Here is an 18853-nt window from a genome sequence, read left to right on the forward strand (position 1 = left end):
TGGTGTGGATGACATGCGAGCCCCGTCACACCTGCCTAAAGAGATCCCATGACGAGACCTAAAAGGAGTGCCTATATAAATGGTTAGGCTTCAAGCCATAGCTGTTAGTTGTGACCTCCAAGTTCGTGTTTCATCTGCTAAAGCTGGAACACTGAAAGTACTGCATATCGTGACTCATGAGTAATGTACACATTAGTGGTTCATCCGAAAGGAATTTATCAAGGTATCGCGTCTATCTAGTCTTCGTGATCTGTGTTGTATATGTGCTGGCTATTCAGTCGCGGTCCTCATTTCATGTCTCATGTTGTGCAGCCCCTGGCAGCGTAAACTCAGCAATACTTTTTTGTACTGGTGAGGGCTCATCTGACTTCTAACCAGCTTCGTCAACAGGATCGTCTCCAAGGACAGTAACCTTGGACTGCTTCATGAAGATATACGCAATGTCTCCTGACGTCAAGTTTCTACCTTGCTTCAGAACATGCATCAGACAAGGGTCGTCCACAACATCTCCCAAGGCTTGAAGCTCGGTCTCATCGAGCGAAGATGCGATCGAGGTATCGATATGGGTATATGTCATGAGTTCCTGCTCTAGCTTCGCGTTTTGCTGTTTGCGCTGCTTTTTCTTCGATGGTTTCCGCGGGCTCGAGCCAGCCCGTATGCTCTCCTCTTGATCCTCGATAACTTGCTCACTGATTTCTGAAGCCTTTACGAATGAGAATGTAGATAGTGGTTGCTCTTCGTCCCCGTCAGATTCTAGGTGGTCGATATCGTACGCTTCCATACTGTCTTTCTCGCTTGAAACGGAACCGTTGTTGGCCGAGATATAACCTTTGCCTCCACAATCACAACTGATTAAGTCATGAGTTCGTAAGCCATCTCTTTCGTCCAATCGGAACAAGTCTTTCAGCTCGTCCATGCTGAAAGCAGCGGTGTCGCTACCTTGCTTCCCACCTGAATTTGCTCCATTGTCCATAATGCTATCAGCAAGACCTCTCTTCACGACTTGTCTCTGCCAGATTCTCTCCTCGAGGCCGCCCTTGATTACGAAGCGGTATATGTAGCACGCTTTCTTTTGACCTTCTCGATGAATACGTGCCATTGCTTGGTCATCGGTAGCAGGGTTCCAGTCCACATCGAATAGAACAAGCCTGCTTCCTCCGACCAAGTTGATCCCAACACCACCCGCCTTAGCACTAAGTAAGAATGCAAAACATGCTGTAGGACTCGAGCGATTGAATTCATCGACCATGGCCTGTCGTTTCCCAGCTGGAACAGAGCCATCGAGACGACGGAAGCTTAGGTTGAGGGAGGTAAGCAAATTCTGCATGATATCTAGAGTTGCTGTGTAGTTGGACACAAGAACAACTTTGTCGTTGGTTGTCTGTTGAATTTGGTGAAGTAGCTCATCGAGCAGTCGAATCTTCGAGGCGTAGGAATTGTGATAAAATCGAGATGTCCCTCTAGGCATCATCTGCTCTAATGTTTCGAGAGAGGTAGGCGTAGTGTCCTCGTCTGCACCACTCTTTGGTCTTAGCAGGGCTGGGCTGTTACAAAGCTTTTTCAATATGGTAATCATCTGCAAAGCGGCTTGTTTGCTGCCTTGTGCGTCCTGGCACATCGCAGTCTTCAGGACACTGCGATAGACGTTTGCCTGGTCGTGTCAGCACAAATTTCAAATTACATAGACATGACATGGAATTTCGGTCCACATGAGTACAGGTCAGTCACTTACTTGATCAGGTGTAGGCCGGCAGAACAGAACATATTCAGTCTTTGGTGGCAAGTATTTTGAAACAATATCAGCTGTTCGACGTAAAATGAAGGGTGATGTCCTTTATCTTTTGTAAGCCCATTTCGCAGTTCGTGGAATGCCTGGTCCGGCCAGCAGGGATATTTCAGGAGACACTTACGTTTTAGCCAGGTCATCACTAGCTTCCTGCCCTCTCTCAATATCTTCCTCCGTGGCCTTGGGTTGCCGGCTCTTCATGATTGGCTTTTCGTAGTCTTTCACGAAACCTTTCCAGCTTCCAAGGACGCCATCGTTGACGAAGTTGACCATGGCAAAGAATTCGCCTAGGTCGTTTTGAATGGGCGTACCTGATAAGATCACGCGCCTAGTTGTGTTCAGGGTCTCAATAGCTTTGGCACTTTTGTTCTGCAAGCTCTTCAGCCGATGTCCCTCATCGCAGATGACTAGGTCGATGCCAGAACCTCTTGTCAAGTCTTCTGCAATCTTCTGTAATCTCTCATAGCCCACTATCATGACCTTGAAGTTTCTGCCGTCGAACATGCTCAATCGGCTACCTTCATCGCCGAAAGACATGACTCCAAGTCTATCACGGCCGAGCCATTTCCTGAACTCTTTCTTCCAGTTCTGAACTAGCGTCACAGGACAAACAATGAGGACTTTCTTGACAGGAGGCTCGTCCTTGTAGACAGGGTTTTGTTTGACTAAGGTCCATATGAGTGCAATAGTCTGTAAGGTCTTTCCCAATCCCATATCATCTGCTAATATGCAACCTTGACCTCCAAAATCTCGCAAACCCATGACACACTCGTAGAGGAATTGGACACCTTCTCTCTGGTGATGTCTAAGTCGTGCTGTAAGCAACGGGTCAAGGACAACATCAACGATCTGCTTTCCTGGAAGTGCTGTCTGTGGTCGCTTGAACACGACTGCATTAGGTGTGGTGGGATCGTGTCTGGGTACAGGAACTTCCGAAGGCTGTTGGGGGGTTACTACGGCATCCTTCATAGGTTGTCGAAAAGCCGCATTCCTGGCTGAAGGCAAGAGAGCAGTCTTGGAGCTTAGACCCGCCTTCTGAGCAGACGATTCTTTGATCTGCTGACGCATTTGGTCCTGTAAGCTCATCTTAGGGGCCTTGGACGACTTCTGCGTGCTGCCATTTTGCTGTGGCTTCCCATGGTGTATTACCACGTTCTCATCCTTTGGAGCAGAGTTGTCTCTACCAACAATGCGAGCAAAGTCTTCGTAGCTAACCTTGGCTTCAATTTGTATATCTTTTCCACTTAGTGACAGCAAGTCCTCGAGTTCAGGTTCTTTCTCTCGTACACATCCGCCTAGTCTGTGACCTTTACTATTGTAGGCTGTAATCGCTCCATTCTTGTAGACCAAGATGCCATCGTCCTCCCAAGTCTTGTTTTTCTTAGGTGTAATCTTTCGCCACACGATAGAGAAGAACGTTCTACTTTCACTCTCGCTTTTAGCAATCTTCGTAGCATTTGATGAGTTCGAGACAGGTTTCAAGGGAGGTCGTTCGAATTTCACAGAAATGGTGGGCTCTTCATCGTCGTCCGGAGACAGCTTTCGTCTCTTGAACTGATTGCCAGCTCCTTGAGATGTGCTGGAAGAGTTTCGCTCATCCAACCGCTTCAGTCCGGGTGGCTTGAAAGGCTTGAAGTTCATGATAGCCCGATTGCCACATTGATATGAAGGATGGCCTGTTGGACAAATTTCTGGGGACGTGAACGCGTCGAACCGTGTCAGATTCGTGACTACCACTAGGCACTGATTTGCGGCGGAAGAAAAGTAGCCGATCGTTGGAATTAGGAAAGCGCCTGGCGGAAGTCTACGAGATCTTATTCTACCCATCACTTCTCGACTTCGAGGATGGCTATCTCCCAGTCGACGCATAACTGTCCATATTCTTTCTCACATGAATTTGCCGGGGCGCTATAGCCCGTTCTCGATATCATATTATTTGAGTATGCGTGGGAGCAGCTGCCAGAACTCACCCTCTTAGGGTGTGCAATAGCGGCCATGACATGTTCTGCCGGAATATTATTTTTTGAGCTAGGAAATTTCATATTTTGATCTGAATATACACTGCCTTTTCTGCTGCCAACTACGCTCGATATCCAAGCGCCTAGATTCCTTGTTCCAAGCTCACATATTTTGAAGTATAGTTGACGTGATGGCAACCACTGAAAAGAATGATCGCGTTGATGAACCTCCTCAAAAGCGCAGACGCTTGTCTAACAACGAGACTGGTATTGGCGCTCACCTTCCAGACGAACCCATGCTTGCCACGCCTCCAGTTGAGGTCCAGGCTTCAGAGGCTACCGTTCAGAGTCGAGAATCAGAAGTGGGTATTCAGACATTCATAAACGCCAATATCTCAAGTTTCGCTGGTGTCCTAAAGACTAGGTATTCAGATTTTATTGTGAATGAGATTCTACCAAGTGGCGAGGTCGTTCACTTGCAAAACACAAAGCCATCAGCACCACCACCACCACCACCACAAGGTGAACCAGAATCAGTGCCACAAGGGAGAGGAGATGCGACTTTGCAGGACGTTGTAGGACCTGACAATCCAGCACCAATCGAAATCGAGGCCAAGAACCGAGCTTCTGAGCATGAAGAAATGACCAAGGTAGAGCACGGAGCCCATACCGACAATCAAATATCTGAAGAACAGCGTCAACAGCTGGTTGAGTATCTACAAGAACCGGCTGCGTCCGAGATTATAGACCTTCACGAGACAATCAAGAACACTGCGCGGCTACAATTGAGCGGGTTACCAAGTGTTCGTGCAGAGTTCACCTCGGATCGATCAGTACGCTCACAAATCCATCAATTCATACGCGAGACGTTCAACTCTAAGATCGACAGCTCCACAGATAAAGATGGCTTTCTTGTCCTCTCGGCAGCTGGAGGGCCAGGGCGTGACAAACAGCAATGGAGATCGCGAAACTTACCCTCCCAAAACAACTCGCGATCAGGCAAGTCTGTCTGGCAGGAAAGAGGTGGTGATCACGTACACTTTACTCTATACAAGGAGAACAAGGACACTATGGAAGCAATTTCCTGGCTCACAAAGCAGCTCAGATGTAATGCCAAAGTTTTTCAGTTTGCAGGCACAAAAGACAGAAGAGCGATTACCACGCAGAGGTGTAGCGCGTACAGAATTCAAGCCGAGCGACTGGCTGCCCAAAACCAGACATTGCGAGGATCCAAAATTGGTGACTTCCAGTATCATCAACGTGGTCTCGAGCTTGGAGATCTACGAGGTAATGAGTTCGTGATCACTCTGAGAGATTGCAAAACACCTCTGTTTAAAGACCAGAATTCGAAGCTAGATATCGTGCAGCAGGATATTGAACAGAGACTGCAAAGTCTGCGTGACAACGGCTATATCAATTACTACGGCGAACAACGTTTTGGCACGTTCTCAGTGAGGACAGACACCATTGGTCGTCACATACTGAGAGAAGACTTCAAAAGTGCTTGTGATGCAATCATCTCTTTCCACGCAGATGCATTAGAAGCGTCTCTCCGTTCTGATTTGACCTCAACTATAGGTCAGGACGACAAGCATCGCGCTCTTGCCATTCACAAGTGGCATACAGGTTCGAGCCTGGACGAAGCACTAAGTATCCTGCCTCGGAAGTTCTCAGCAGAAACGCAGATCATGCGGCATCTCAATAGAGATCCCACCGACTACTTCGGTGCATTGTCTGGCATACAGCGAAATTTGAGGTTGATGTATGTTCATGCTTACCAGTCACTGATTTGGAATCTAGCTGCAACCCAGCGTCTAAAAGTCTATGGTAACAAAGTCATCAAGGGCGACCTTGTCTTAGTCAATGAGCATAAAGAGAAAGAGGTGCACGTATCAGAGACCAATGGATCAGAAAATATGGCCATCGACGAGGATGGTGAGCAAATCGTTAAGCCAGCTGACCATGACCGAGCCGCGCAAGAAGACGACATGTTCGAACGTGCTCGAGCACTGACCGAGGAGGAAGCGAACTCAGGCAAATACTCCATATTCGATGTTGTCCTGCCGCAACCTGGCTACGATATATTATACCCTGACAACAATATTGGCAAGTACTACGAAACCTACATGCAAAGCGAAGAAGGAGGTCGCATCAACCCGCATAATATGCGTCGTAGACATCGCGAGTTCAGTCTCAGTGGGTCTTATAGAAAAATACTCGCAAGAATTGGCCAGGACTTCGAGGCCAATGTACATACCTACGACAAAGACGATGAGCAGTTTGTGAAGACCGACCTCGACATTTTACGCGAGAAGATGGAGGCTAGTGGACTTCATCCGAGTTCTTCTAACAAAGAAAACCAAGAGGCTCGGCCATCTTCTAAAGTCACGAATGGGAAAGACGAGGAGCGAGGCAGCAAGCTCGCTGTTGTACTCAAGTTTCAGCTAGGCGCGAGTCAGTATGCGACTATGGCACTAAGGGAGCTTTCGAGGGGAGGTATCGCGCCTTACAAGCCTGATTACAGTGGCGGTAGATGATTGGTATATTCTCCTGCAAGAAATACATAGTGCCAATATGGAAATAGCCTTTCTTGACCCAAAGTCTTGCTGTTAGACCCAAGAGTAGCTGGAGTCGCGAGTCACCTGCGTAGTGCCACGATTACGACTGCTGATCTTCCCTGAGTTCACCTCAGCGTGCCACGGACTTAAGCATTAATTGGTCTACGATTGTGCGCGCCTTCACATCACCACCGCCCTCAGTCCACGTCCGGCACAGGCAACCCCTCCACAATCTTAACTCTTCTACCCAGCTTCTCCAGCGCCGCCTTTGCCCTCTCATTTCTCAACGCCGAGCTCTCCTGCTCACTCACGAGCACAAAGTCATACGTTAGCAATTTAGAGCCAACCTTGACATCATACTGCTTCGCCATAGCTTCATCAGTCACAGTATTGATATCCACGATCAGCGAGTCTTTGACGCCAAAGACTGCGTCGGTTGTCTCGTAGGGGTCACCGCGGACGTATAGAGCTCTGTGGGGGAGGGAATGTTAGTACAGTTCTTCGTCGTCTAGCCGCGGGACAAGAACTTGTAAAGTAGAGAGGATTGTGACTTACGTGATCAACCGATCCCACCCCTCCCCCTCAAACATAAAATGCATATGCGCCGGTCTCCACGGATGTCTCCCAAGTTTCACAAGCAATTTCCCCACCGGCCCATCATGAGGAATAGGATAGCTCACAGGGACAATACCCTTGAACCAAAAGTTTCCCTCTTTATCGCTGGTCATGACACAGCGTCCGTCAGGCTTTCCATGATTCACCTCCGGTCGTTGAACGTCGTAGTGTCCCGTGCTATCAGTCTCCCAGATATCAATCTTGATACCTTCTATGGGATTTCCTTTTGTATCCTTAATGGTGCATATCACAAGTAATGGTTCACCTTCGGTGTCCTGCGACATATTCGAGCCGGATTCCATGTGTTCTGCCTCGTGTGTGTGGAAGGGGCCAAGGACTGTGCCCTCTGTGACTCCCAGGTTTGTCGGTTTGGGATGGTCCATGCTGTCAACGAGCAGACTTAAGCCTAGGATGTCTGACAATAGGATGAATTCTTGTCTGACGTCGGTGCAGATCTGGCCGGTTTGAGTTAGGAATTGTATGCCGGCCATCCACTCGCCGGTACTGAGGCGAGTTTCGCGAGCAAAGTCGTGGAGGTGGGTCACTAGGCGGTCGAGTATGTATGATAGGCGTGGTGAAGGGTTATTATGGGTGTTGATGAGGTGTACATTGTCTGTGATGTTGTCTGTAGTCAGGTTCTTCAGCTCAGGAAGAGAGATCTTGGAGGGGTCCATCTTGTTGTAGAGCTCCCAATGTTACTGTTTTGAGTGTGTTACGGTTTCTCCAGACCTATTCAGTCGAAGGTATAATTATTACTTGTTCAGATTGACCTGATATCTTGTGCGTGAAAAGTCTGTAGAGCTTAGTTTCTCGTTAGATGCTGCACATATAGTTTGTGGTACTGAGTACCATTCGCATGTGCTGCTCGAGTGTATCTGATCCGTAATGTGTTAGGAGACTTACCGAGTATCTTGATATTGTTCAAACGAGTTATCCTAGGGTTTTGTGGAAACCCGTATTTGTCCTCCCGTGATTCTCAGAGGTAACAGCAAGTCTCTACACTCTCGGGCTGAATGCTCTAGCAGCTATTGAGAAGCTCTTCTACTCTCCTGTCGAGCATTTGTTCTGAATAACTTCAGTTAGATATACAATCATTAAATGCCTGAAGCATGAGTACATATCAAGAACCTGCATGCTTAGCCAATGGTTGTCAAGCAGACTGCGGCAGTCTAAGCTTTCCAACTGCTCAGCTCCGATACGTCGATGACCATTCTCAAGTGGACGACTTTCTCCATGTTCCGAAGGCTGTAACTGCTCAGCGTATCTCCATGTTTCTCCAGTTGTGGGTTTGGTGATGTTTGGTGCACTCTGCCTGGACTTTCGGCTAAGGTATCGGCATAGAGGGGTACGAGATGCGGAATTCGGGTTGTTAGCTTGATGAATGTCAGACATGATTTTGTTACTGCTACTCATCGAATAGCGACGTATATTTCGACAATCTGCTGCCTGTTAATTACGGTGGTAAATAGATTATGGTCGGATTCATGCATGCTGTCACTTACCCTGCCAAACCACAGTGCATGATCCCCAAGCTCTTCAAATATAGTGACTGTAATCGAAAGCACTTATATCAGAGTCCAATTTTGCCGCAATAGTCATACAGTAGATCCAGAGCATGGACTATTTGACCAACGGCCAGAACTTCTTATGTAGAATATCAGGATCTCATAACAAGAAGCCCTCGTTGAAATCTGGGATGCACACATACAAGTAGCTTAAATATGGGAGGAGGAGAGCAGAAACAATAGCAAGGTCCGAATGAGTCTGCAGGAACAATGATACCATATTCAATAATATCGTGATTTACAAATACTTAACAACTGCCTCAAGAATAATTTCAAACAAGCTCAAGATCTTGTGTTTTTACCCTTCGCAACTTCGAAATCGAGAACAGAAGGAGGCCGACCCCAGCCAGCCCACAGTAAAATTAGTCGCATTTCTGTCTCGTCTTTGCAAGTTGAAGAACATGGGGAGGATGTGGAGATCGCTGATCTTCGCTTGCCAACGTTATTTGCCATTCGTTGAAGGAATTCCTGTCGATCGAGTGGCACCAACAACATCTTCGAAGGCACTACCCTAGGCTTGCCATGGATCGTGCTGGGCAGACGTTGGCCTGACTGTCCACCATAGACGTGACTGCCAGGCTCTATGCCAGGAACACAGAGAGACTCAATCACTTTGCTTCGAGAAGATGACTTTGCCTGCTATGGCGTAGACTGTATCTCCAAAGGTGGTAATGAGCATTCCGTACTGGTAACCTCCTGAGCATTTTGCTAAGATGCAGCCTCAGTCATCCTCACATCACCTACTCTGTTCGTGTTTTGCGAAGCAGATCGATAGACCTGGTTCGCTATGGCCGCCAATCGATCACCAGTATCAGCCGACTCATCTTTCAACTGGTTCGAGTATTGGTGCTGTGAAAACGGTCGTGGAAAGGGTGAAAACCTCGACGTCGCGCCAAGCTGATGTGTCCTGTCTTCGGTAGCATCACGAAGCTGTTGTTCTAAGGGAGGAGGGCGAACATCCAGTCTTGGAGACTCTTGGAGGTGGTTGGATGATCTTGCAATACCATTCTGAGGTGGACTGTGCATCCTGGGTGTAGACGCTTTATTAGAGGAAATGTCAAGTGCGGCTTCTGCTGTCGGAACAGAGCTGGAGCTTGGACTGGTTCTGCCTTGCTCGAGCTGATCTGGCTTGTTGTACTTCAGCATATTGTCCCAATCCGACGCGGTTGTAGCCACTATGTTGTCCTGCTCCTTCTCCCTCTCACGTGCAGCTGGAGCTGTACTTTCCAATTCATCCATACTCACATCCTTCCAGGAGCATTTTGCATGTTTCTTGGTGCATCCAAGACACGCGGTCAAGTTCTTAGTGCAGTCCATATGAAGTCTCCTGCATCTATCGCAAGGAGGAATCACGCGCTCACCACGTTTCATTGTCTCCATCCGTGAAATCATTTCAGCTTTGTGAGGACCACCATCATCTCTGATCCAATTTTGTGGTTTCTGTTGCGGCATCAAGGAAGCAGGAGTGTTCGGGATAGGCACCGACGGGCCTTGGCCTTCAGTGCTTGCAACAGAGACGGCTTTCTCCGGCAAGGTTCCTTCGGACTGTCTTCGAGTTTCCTGCTTAGTTGGTGGCATGCTCGACATACGATTGCTGTCATCAATGGTGGGGCCGGTCTCGCCTCGAGACGTGGTTCGATATGGCGAAGTAAGGTTCTCTCGTCGTACTTGATCGACTGTCAAACCGGCGGCACGTTCGCTTGGTGTCAAGAACTTGCTCATCCAATCATCGCCGACAGCAGCTGTAGGCTTTGGGTCGGACATCCGATGCGAATGGTGTTGTGCCGGAGTGTGGGTGGATGGCCCATCCGAAATGGGCTCTCTTACTGCTGACTCTCTCCTGACAGGCTCTTGCTGGTGATCATGGTGTATCTCCCGCATCATGGAGAAAGGTTGAGCCTCTGAAGGAGGGAGAGAGTGCCGTGTATTTACAGCGGTGAAACCACTAGAAGGCATGGTAGGAGAAGGAATTGATGATACAGGCGGAGCTCTCGACTGTAATGGTTGCTCAGGCGCTGCTGGAAGCACGCCATTGTGCTCAAACGCCGGCGATGGTGGAAGGTCATTTGACCTAAGCACGTTCCTAGCGACGTCTCCTTCAGCTTCTCGTCTTGCCAGAATTGCTGTACGTCGATTCTTGATACGATGAGCCACTTGTCGTGCTCGAGCGGAAACTGTCGATAAGTTAGTAGGAATTGCAGACTGGGTCCGGATTGCTTGCCTTGGTCGGCTGAGTGCCAAATTTTCCCCAAGTTACGGTCAAGTACATCTATAACTCCGAGCTCCTTCTCTTCATCCTCTAGAATTGGTTGTGGGGGAATTAGTTTCTGTGGCATTCCGCTGCGGATGAGCACATAGTCTTCCTCAGAAATCTCAACGCGGCACTGTTTGAGGTAGAACTGGCAAACTCGTATGCCGTTTCGTGTCTTTTCGAGATCAAATTGTTCAGGCTTATTCTGCGCAAATTCCACAACATCAAGCCACGATATGTTTGGGTCACGACTATTCGACTTCAGTATCCTTGGTGGCCCCTCGAACAACCGCTCGAACCTCTTCAACAGGATAGGACCAACAGGACAAGCTCCAAGGTTGCCAGCTAAACTCTCGTGTCGCTGCAAGACGGCATCATATTCTTGGAGCAGCCTGATCAGGCGAGGCATTGGCTCCTCTGGTGTAGCTAGAGGTATGACCTCCTTCTTTTCTCGCTTCAGATAGTTGATCTGAAGGTGTCCAGACTTAGACATCTTTGCTGGAGGCATTGACAGGTCGCCCGGCGGCGATCCAGGTCGCTTGTGAGAATTCCCTTCACCACCCATGTTGGCGCCGGAGGGCATCATGGTCAGCTATGTCGATGTCGCAATAGTGCGAGTGGTATCTCGAGTAAATCTGAAAGTAACAACAATAACTGAAGGCGCAGGCAGATGTGCCCGCGCCGAGTGTTGGTTCGGGTGTGGGTGGGGAGCTAACTGGGTACGCGGAATCGAGATGCAGGCCTCGGCGAGATCTAGAACACGGAAATTATGGTCGATAGGCAACAATTCAGTAAGCAATGTGGCCAAGCAGAAACGAATGCAATTTTTGAGGAGCAAGAGTGATGTGGGAACAGGTTTGAGAAGTGGTAAGCAGAAAAGGTGGAAGAGCGGAGGAGAAAGGTTGATCGAATTCGAGGGAGGAGCAGAGGAGTCCAAGCCGGTACGAGCGTGGACGTGCAGCTGAGCGAGAGGAGAAGCCTGAGGCGTCGTAATTGCGTCTCATCATTTGCGGTTGCAACAGCGGCGAGAGCGGGAAGGGATCCAGCTCGTCCAGCTAATTAATTAATGGGACCAGACTTGCCCAGAAATAGTTGGAGATTAGCCTCCAACATGCCTCTCCTAATATTGAGGTAGGCACTCCTGAGCCAAACAGAATCAGAACAAGCTTCAACTCTATGCTGGTCGGAGGTTCTGGCTATTCCGGGGAACTCAGCGCACCAAGGGCAATGCGTAGAAATCGCGAGGGTATTGGAACCAAGACAATTTGAACTGCGTCGAGAGGAATGACGAGCATGGTTGGAGTGGAATTTTAAGCGAGCGCCGACAGCTAAGTTGCAGTTTTCCGATGCGCGTCCTGCTATTTGCTCTTGGTTGTGCGAATGTCCGGAGCGGTAATCGAACACCTTCTGGCATCACACGTCAGATCGGAGCTGAGGGTTGTCGTAGGCCGCACACTTGTCTTACCATCACACGGCTTCTGACCTTGAGCACAGTATTTGCCCGGAGTCATATTCTCTCACCTTCGCTACGAACTTCCGCATATATTCCTGAAATGCTAAACGCAATGTTCTGCCAGGCGTCTCTCAGTTCGGGATTACACAACGTATAGATTGCGACGCTACAAAAACAGGTCTGGATAACTTCTGTTGTTATGAGCTATAACTAGTTCTCTACCAGCAGGGACGGCATTGATCGTCTGCTGTTCATCGTAAGCGTAATCCTGATGAGCGGCTTGCCCTCCTCGCGCTTTCCGCGGGTGTAACAACTTTGAGCCGCTCCTCAGCTGGTCAGCGTAGAGGCCACTTCGCGCCTAAACTTTCCGCTGCCTAAATTTTACCCCACATTTCTCCGATGCACCACAGTCTCGTTTCTTTCACCAATCACGACCATGCTCTACCATATCACCACCAAAAACACTCGCAATGTCTGAGCGGGGTCATTTCAGAGGCGGCGGTGGTCGAGGTCAGTCAAGGGGCAGTAGAGGTTATGATAGAGGAGGGCGTGGAGGCAATGCACAGAGCGGACGGGAGCAGCAGGAGAAACCCAAGAAAGAAAATATCCTGGATCTGACCAAATATATGCACAAGCAAGTACAAGTCAAGTTCAATGGCGGACGAGAAGGTGAGAAATCTCGAGTTGGTGATGTTCCGGCTAGGCTAATGAAGGGTAGTTGTTGGCACGCTAGAGGGATACGATCAGCTCATGAACCTGGTGTTAGATCACGTCAAGGAGACTATGAGAGGCAAGTGGTGAATTCTCAACTTCCATGTCGACGATACTGACGTAAGACAGACGACGAAGGCAACGAGACTACACGGGATCTTGGACTGATTGTCGCTCGAGGCACCTTGTTAGTGCTGATCTCCCCTATGGACGGAAGCGAAGAGATAGAGAATCCTTTTGCTCAGCCAGCCGAGGACTAGACCTGAGGACATCAGGACGAAGAGCTTCCGAGATCCAATTGCAGAAATCTCCTCAGCCGCGAAAGTACTGGCAGTCGTCCACAATGTCTGACCAGCCATCCATATTCGGCCTTGACAATGTGCGTTTCGTAAACGGCCAAGCTAAGACCCGACGCATTTCACAGCTTTGCTCGAGGCACACATCAGCATGAAATAGCCGTGATTACTACCGGATGCATGCGAAGATTAGGATGAAGACGACTTGGGTTGGGGTCAGATTTTATTCTTTTTTTTTTCCTGGGAGGTTAAATGTTCTATGATCAGGCTGTGTTCCAGCTGCTCTCACTTCCTTCGTGGAGGCTGCCACTTCCATTATTTTCAAACCATGACGCTTGGTGACGCAAGTGTCTCAACTAAAGACGACGTGAATTACTACTTAGGTCCTGGAATGCTGACTCGATAGCCTTCTTCAATTCTCGAAAAGTCACAACAAAGCAATTTTGTTCGTCCCGGCTAACTAGTGTCAGGCGCTCGTCTGTTCCTGCATCTAGCTTATTCAAACATGATAGGACATGCGCCAAGTCAACGACGGGATGTCCCTGTGCATCGACCTGGTGGAAAACGTAGTCTCGGAATAGCTTTAAGAAGAAGCGTTCGCCGTTTTCGGCCCACTGCCGATCGTGCTCGAACTCTGGCCGCTCGTTGATGAAATTCAGTTTCGTAAGTAAGCGTACAAGGCGGGCGTTTTCTACCTCTCTTGCGAAGTCGCCGTGGAGGCTGTCGTCTGCGTGCAGTGCTGCATCGAAAGAAGCAATTATTTGTGAGGATATGAGATTGATAAACTGATCGATCGTTCGATCAGTATGTTGCTGGGCACTGTAAAGCCAGACGACGGCTGTCTGTATCTCTGGCTTGTAGAAGCGCTTAAATTGGTCCATGGCCCGTGCAAAATTTTGACTGGCGTCGGCCATGTTCGCTCCGACGGACAATATGGTGAGCCCGAAATTGACTAGATCCTGCCTCTGTAGATGAGCCAAGGAAGTGGCAGCTTCGTATTGTATCACATCAAGTGCAGCGCAGCCATTCAATCTCACTCGGTTCTTACCAGTGACAAGAACTTTGGACGTATCAAGTACTCTAGCCGCAAGACCACTATTATGAACAGTCTTAAGTGCAGAGGCCAATTGCGTAACGTAGCTCCAGAGAACGGTTTCTGATACCTGGTCAATGCTGTTGCGTGCTCTGACATGTCGACCATGTCCTATATGGTGGTGCTCCGCTAATGTCTTTGATAGTGCGTGGTATTCGGTCACAATGAACAAGGAGCTGTCTCCGAAACTACGATTGGTGAAGACATCGACGATTCGGACGACGCCTGCATTGACAATGTGTTTCCAGGGTTGCACTGATCGAATTGCCTGTTCGTTAGTGAGTCGGAAGCCTATACTCGTCAGTTTTGCTTGTTGGTCACGGAGCGGAGGCTTCCGTACCCTCAATTCGACGCAGAACAAAGAAATGGCCGTTGGTGCTTGATTGAACTTTGTAGACCCAAGAGTGGTAGCCACCGAAAGTAGAGGAGCTTTTGTGGTGAGTTGTGTCAAGTGGGACGAGTGAATGATAACTTTCGATATGTTGTGGCAGCTGGGAGTTGGGTAGTGTCTGAAGAGTTGCTGCCATTCTTCTCTGTATATCTTCTCGCAGTTCATTGGTCAGGAACAAGTCGTGTACGCTCCGCTGATATGGCATCATATTCGGGTTATGTGGTCCGATCGGGGCATATTGGTGGTATTGCACCTGTCCTGTAAGAGTGGTACGAGGAGATGGAAAAGTTTGCTTACAGGTTGCTGAAAAGCTGATGACGTCTGAAGGAAGCCGCCATTGATATTGTGCTCAAGATAAGGATTGGGCTGCTGGTGCTGATGACTGGCTAGGAAGGAATCGAAATGAGGCGTACGAGGATCGCCAGCATCGGATACTGCCTAGACAGCTGTATCAGTGACCCGGCCGGAAGAAACTGTTCTTGCTGACGCAGGACTAGCAAGACAGAGCTTGTAAACACCATCTTACCAGGACGCTTGGATCCAGTTTCCCAGGTACAAACTCTTGGACACCGGGCATAGCCCAGTCTGGCGTCATTACATCCTGACGAGCTGGGGGCGTCAAGTTGTTATGTCCTAATGTTGAAATAAGATTCCGAAGCAGTTGGAAGTCTAAGTGTGGAACGTACTCGATATTATCTGTTTAGGAAGGAAGGGAGCGGCACTCGCGGCTCGTGGGGAAATAGTGGTACTCGCTGGCTTTGGCGGGCTCTTAGCATCGCCAGGTAAAAGGAAGACCGGAGTGAAGCTAGGACTGTCGACGTTCAAGGTCTTCTTTGGCTGACTTCAGTTGCACAGTCAACGAACCATCGGCCATAGTAGTTGTTGCGACCTACCTGTCCACAATAGACCCATCTGATGCTGAAGACTTTTCTAGCTTATGGTTGAAAGCACAGCCTGGCATTGTTCAGTCTCGCATCCAGGTAGCGTTCAGCAATATGTTTAGATACCCTTGTCCTCATATCTGCACTTGCCGTAGATAGTTACATTCCGACATAGGATATCTTTCGCGTTGTCTGATTGGAATCAGCCATCCTGGTTTGCAGAAAAACTACAACCCACCATAAGGGCATGCTGAGTGGGAAGGACTATAGACCTACCCTTACCCTTAGCCCTGGACGAACTGCTGACTGCTTTGGTGTCTGCATGATTCGTCCTGGAGACAGCGGCCATTGCTCAGATGCAAACCTTGCCGCATGCCAACTCTTGACCCATTGGAAAGGTCATGCGTCGTCGGTGACTACTTTCAGAGGACTCATAGTATCAATTGTTCTCGGCTTGTAGTTGGTCAATGAGAAGTGTCGTGCTGAGCAGTAGAAGCGGCGCACGGGCGGAGGGCAGAGCAAGAGGGTTTTTGAACTGCGAAGCTATCAAAACACTGAAACAGATGCGCGAAGGGACAAGCTGTGTATTTTAACGACGGAGAGCACTGTCGTTCGATTGGGAAGACGCAACTGCGAGTGCGGCAGCCAGTGGTGGGACATGGAGACAGCGGGCAAGCCTGAAACTGAGGTGCGCGAGTTATCTCCACCCATTAATTACGCGTGATAGCGCGCCAATAAGTTCGCGCTTCGGAACGCAGTCTCATGCCTAACGATGACATCGATAATGGGGACCTGTTCTTTTTTAAATACTGCAGTAACCTTGAGGTTGGAAACATCTTGGATTCTGTCCATCAAATCTAAAACAGTCTGCACATACGTTTGGTCCTCATTGGAGCACACCTGGCATACACTACAATATCGTCCTACTTGTACATTTGCTGGATCACTTCTAAATCCGCCTAATTAGAGGCACCACCAATGCGCTGACCAGCAAGGAGAATGTCGACTTCTGACATTGCGCAGCTAAATGCTACGCAACAGGAAGCACTGCAGACGTACATTGCCGTCACAGATCAAGACCCAACGACTGCGATACCACTGCTTCAGCGCTCAGACTGGAATGTACAGATCGCCATATCACGATTCTTCGACGGCGAGCCAGCTTCTGACCTCTTAGCAGAGGCAAGGGCCGCCGAGACCGCACAGTCTTTACCCGCACCTTCTTCACGGCACGCTGCCAATCTTCAGTTCGAGTCCCTCTTGGCTGCCAGTTCGAGCCCAATACGACGCACTCCTCCAGAAGATGTCGTCCAGAGAGTAGACACAACTGCGACCACAACTCCAGCTTACCAACCTCCGCCGTTATTCTCCGTCTTTTTCGCGCCTTTCAATGTGCTGTTCCGCTTATTCAGGTCTATTCTATCACCTCTGTCTTTCCTCGTTCCATCTTTCGCCTCAAGCATCATTAGAAATCTCCTTACTTCCCAACCACGATCAAGCAGAAGACAATTACCACCCGCAGATACTGCGAGAAGATTTATTCGGGAATTTGAAGAAACCTATACCCCTAACCCACCTCTGCCCTTTATTGAATCTGGCTTCAATCTTGCTCTCGAGAACTGCAAAAGGGACAGCAAGTTTCTCCTTGCCGTACTTCTATCCCCTTCACACGATGAGACCTACACTTGGGTGAGGGACACTTTGATGTCATCGCAGCTGCACCAGTTCTTGCAAGCGCATCAGCACGAGCTGACATTGTGGGGTGGCAGTGTTCAAGACACGGAAGGGTATCAAGTTTCCAATTCTCTCAATTGCACAAAATTTCCTTTCGCCGCGCTAATCTGCCAGACCACAGAAGGCACAGGCACAGGCTCGCGGCCTGGAGAAATGACAGTAGTCATGCGTGCTGCAGGACCCATGCCTGCGAGCGAGCTTGTTGCCAAATTAGGCACCGCCATGACCGCTCAACAATCACAACTCGCCGCGACCCGAGCACAGCGAGCCGAACAGCAAGCAGAACGTAGCCTCCGAGAAGAGCAGGACTCTGCTTATGAAAGATCTTTGGCACAAGATCGTGAGCGTGCTAGACGGAAGCGTGAGGAGGAAGAGGCAAGGGCCCAAGCCGAGAAGCAAGCACTTGAAGCTGCCGCGTTAGAACAGAAGAGAGCCGAACAAGTGCAATCGTGGCGCTTATGGAGAAGTAGTCACATACCCGAAGAACCAGACACGAACAGCCCTGGCACAGTACGTCTGAGCGTACGCTTAGCGGACGGGCAGCGCTTGATAAGAAAGTTCGAAAGTGATGCCCCTCTGGAAGACCTTTATGCTTTTGTTGAGTGCCACGACCTGCTTGGTATTCAAGAGAAGCTTACAATTCCCTCACAACCGCCGGATGACTACAATCACGAATACAAGTTCCGGCTTGTATCACCAATGCCCCGGAACGTGATTGATTTAGAGAGTGGTGGTACGATTGGAGCCAGAATAGGTCGTGGAGGCAATCTCATCGTCGAAGAGCTTGATGCTGAGGACTGAGTTGTCCCTGCATCATTGACAGATGGTCGTGATCTTAAGTAGGATATGAAATTTGGCAATATGCCCCCACGATGTCAAAGATCTGCTACATGTTAGAGATTAGTGCTAAAGATACCCTCAGAACTTGATAGACAGAATTGCACAACTTGTAGCTTGATACGGCTGGACTACTGTTTACCATGCCATGTGTTGGCAGTAAATTAAGAGCAAAATGAAACAAGTATCAGTACCAGCCTCGTAGATGTGTGGATCTCGACAAGCAGTCCAAACACTATCCATTACGAGGGTATAGCAGACCGAGTGTGAATGCGGAGCCGTTTGTCCGACGAGCATGAAATGCCGTAGGAGTCAAGCCGTCTTTGCGAAGAGCAGTACTCCTGTCCCTGAATCGTCGGCACATGTAGTATCAGGAATCAGCCACAGCATTTTCTTCCGTTCTAAGACCTATTCACGTATCTTCTTCTTCTTCCTCCTCCATATCATGATATGCTGCGAGCTTGTTTGCAGCTTGTGACCTGTAACAGGACATGCTGGCAGCTGAAGAGGTTCTGTTTGCGCCCATCCACCACGTTGCGTAGGAGCAGCTGCTTTGGCAGGTCTGATATCTGGTGGTGTGATGGTATTTAGGCGTCATATCTCTGATACGGGAAGCTTAGGGCTTCGAATAAATCGGCGGCGACTTGAGTGGCTGGATGTATGGCCTAGCCGAAGGATTGAGTCTGCAGATGTCTGGGATCCGTCGATGTTCGAGGCAGATCCT

The 18853-nt window shown here is 49.1% G+C and overlaps 7 protein-coding genes across 7 annotated transcripts; 3 read left to right on the forward strand and 4 right to left on the reverse strand.

Moving 5' to 3' along the window:
- Window positions 1-370: 370 nt before the first annotated feature.
- RDH54 (helicase) lies at window positions 371-3427 on the reverse strand (the record flags this gene model as incomplete). Its single annotated transcript, XM_064901074.1, has 2 exons — window positions 371-1634; window positions 1911-3427. 2 exons carry the CDS (start codon window positions 3425-3427, stop codon window positions 371-373), a joined length of 2781 nt encoding a protein of 926 aa, XP_064752150.1.
- A 508-nt stretch (window positions 3428-3935) lies between these two features.
- Window positions 3936-6281, forward strand: PUS7 (multisubstrate pseudouridine synthase 7; the record flags this gene model as incomplete). Its single annotated transcript, XM_064901075.1, has 1 exon — window positions 3936-6281. The coding sequence occupies one exon, from the start codon at window positions 3936-3938 to the stop codon at window positions 6279-6281; it is 2346 nt and encodes a 781-aa protein (XP_064752151.1).
- Window positions 6282-6499: 218 nt separating this feature from the next.
- LTR64_006748 (uncharacterized protein) lies at window positions 6500-7591 on the reverse strand (the record flags this gene model as incomplete). The annotated part of the gene is made up of 2 exons (XM_064901076.1): window positions 6500-6773; window positions 6858-7591. 2 exons carry the CDS (start codon window positions 7589-7591, stop codon window positions 6500-6502), a joined length of 1008 nt encoding a protein of 335 aa, XP_064752152.1.
- Window positions 7592-9086: 1495 nt separating this feature from the next.
- Window positions 9087-11298, reverse strand: LTR64_006749 (uncharacterized protein; the record flags this gene model as incomplete). Its single annotated transcript, XM_064901077.1, has 3 exons — window positions 9087-9167; window positions 9227-10656; window positions 10740-11298. 3 exons carry the CDS (start codon window positions 11296-11298, stop codon window positions 9087-9089), a joined length of 2070 nt encoding a protein of 689 aa, XP_064752153.1.
- Window positions 11299-12656: 1358 nt separating this feature from the next.
- Window positions 12657-13157, forward strand: lsm7 (U6 snRNP-associated protein Lsm7; the record flags this gene model as incomplete). The annotated part of the gene is made up of 2 exons (XM_064901078.1): window positions 12657-12855; window positions 13027-13157. 2 exons carry the CDS (start codon window positions 12657-12659, stop codon window positions 13155-13157), a joined length of 330 nt encoding a protein of 109 aa, XP_064752154.1.
- A 392-nt stretch (window positions 13158-13549) lies between these two features.
- PAN3 (PAB-dependent poly(A)-specific ribonuclease subunit 3) lies at window positions 13550-15272 on the reverse strand (the record flags this gene model as incomplete). The annotated part of the gene is made up of 4 exons (XM_064901079.1): window positions 13550-14577; window positions 14627-14930; window positions 14975-15115; window positions 15204-15272. 4 exons carry the CDS (start codon window positions 15270-15272, stop codon window positions 13550-13552), a joined length of 1542 nt encoding a protein of 513 aa, XP_064752155.1.
- Window positions 15273-16557: 1285 nt separating this feature from the next.
- ucp10 (UBX domain-containing protein 10) lies at window positions 16558-18093 on the forward strand (the record flags this gene model as incomplete). Its single annotated transcript, XM_064901080.1, has 1 exon — window positions 16558-18093. The coding sequence occupies one exon, from the start codon at window positions 16558-16560 to the stop codon at window positions 18091-18093; it is 1536 nt and encodes a 511-aa protein (XP_064752156.1).
- Between the last annotated feature and the right edge of the window lie 760 nt (window positions 18094-18853).

This window comes from Lithohypha guttulata, assembly GCF_036872675.1.
Source record: "Lithohypha guttulata strain CCFEE 5908 chromosome Unknown scaffold_5, whole genome shotgun sequence".
NCBI lineage: Eukaryota > Fungi > Ascomycota > Eurotiomycetes > Chaetothyriales > Trichomeriaceae > Lithohypha > Lithohypha guttulata.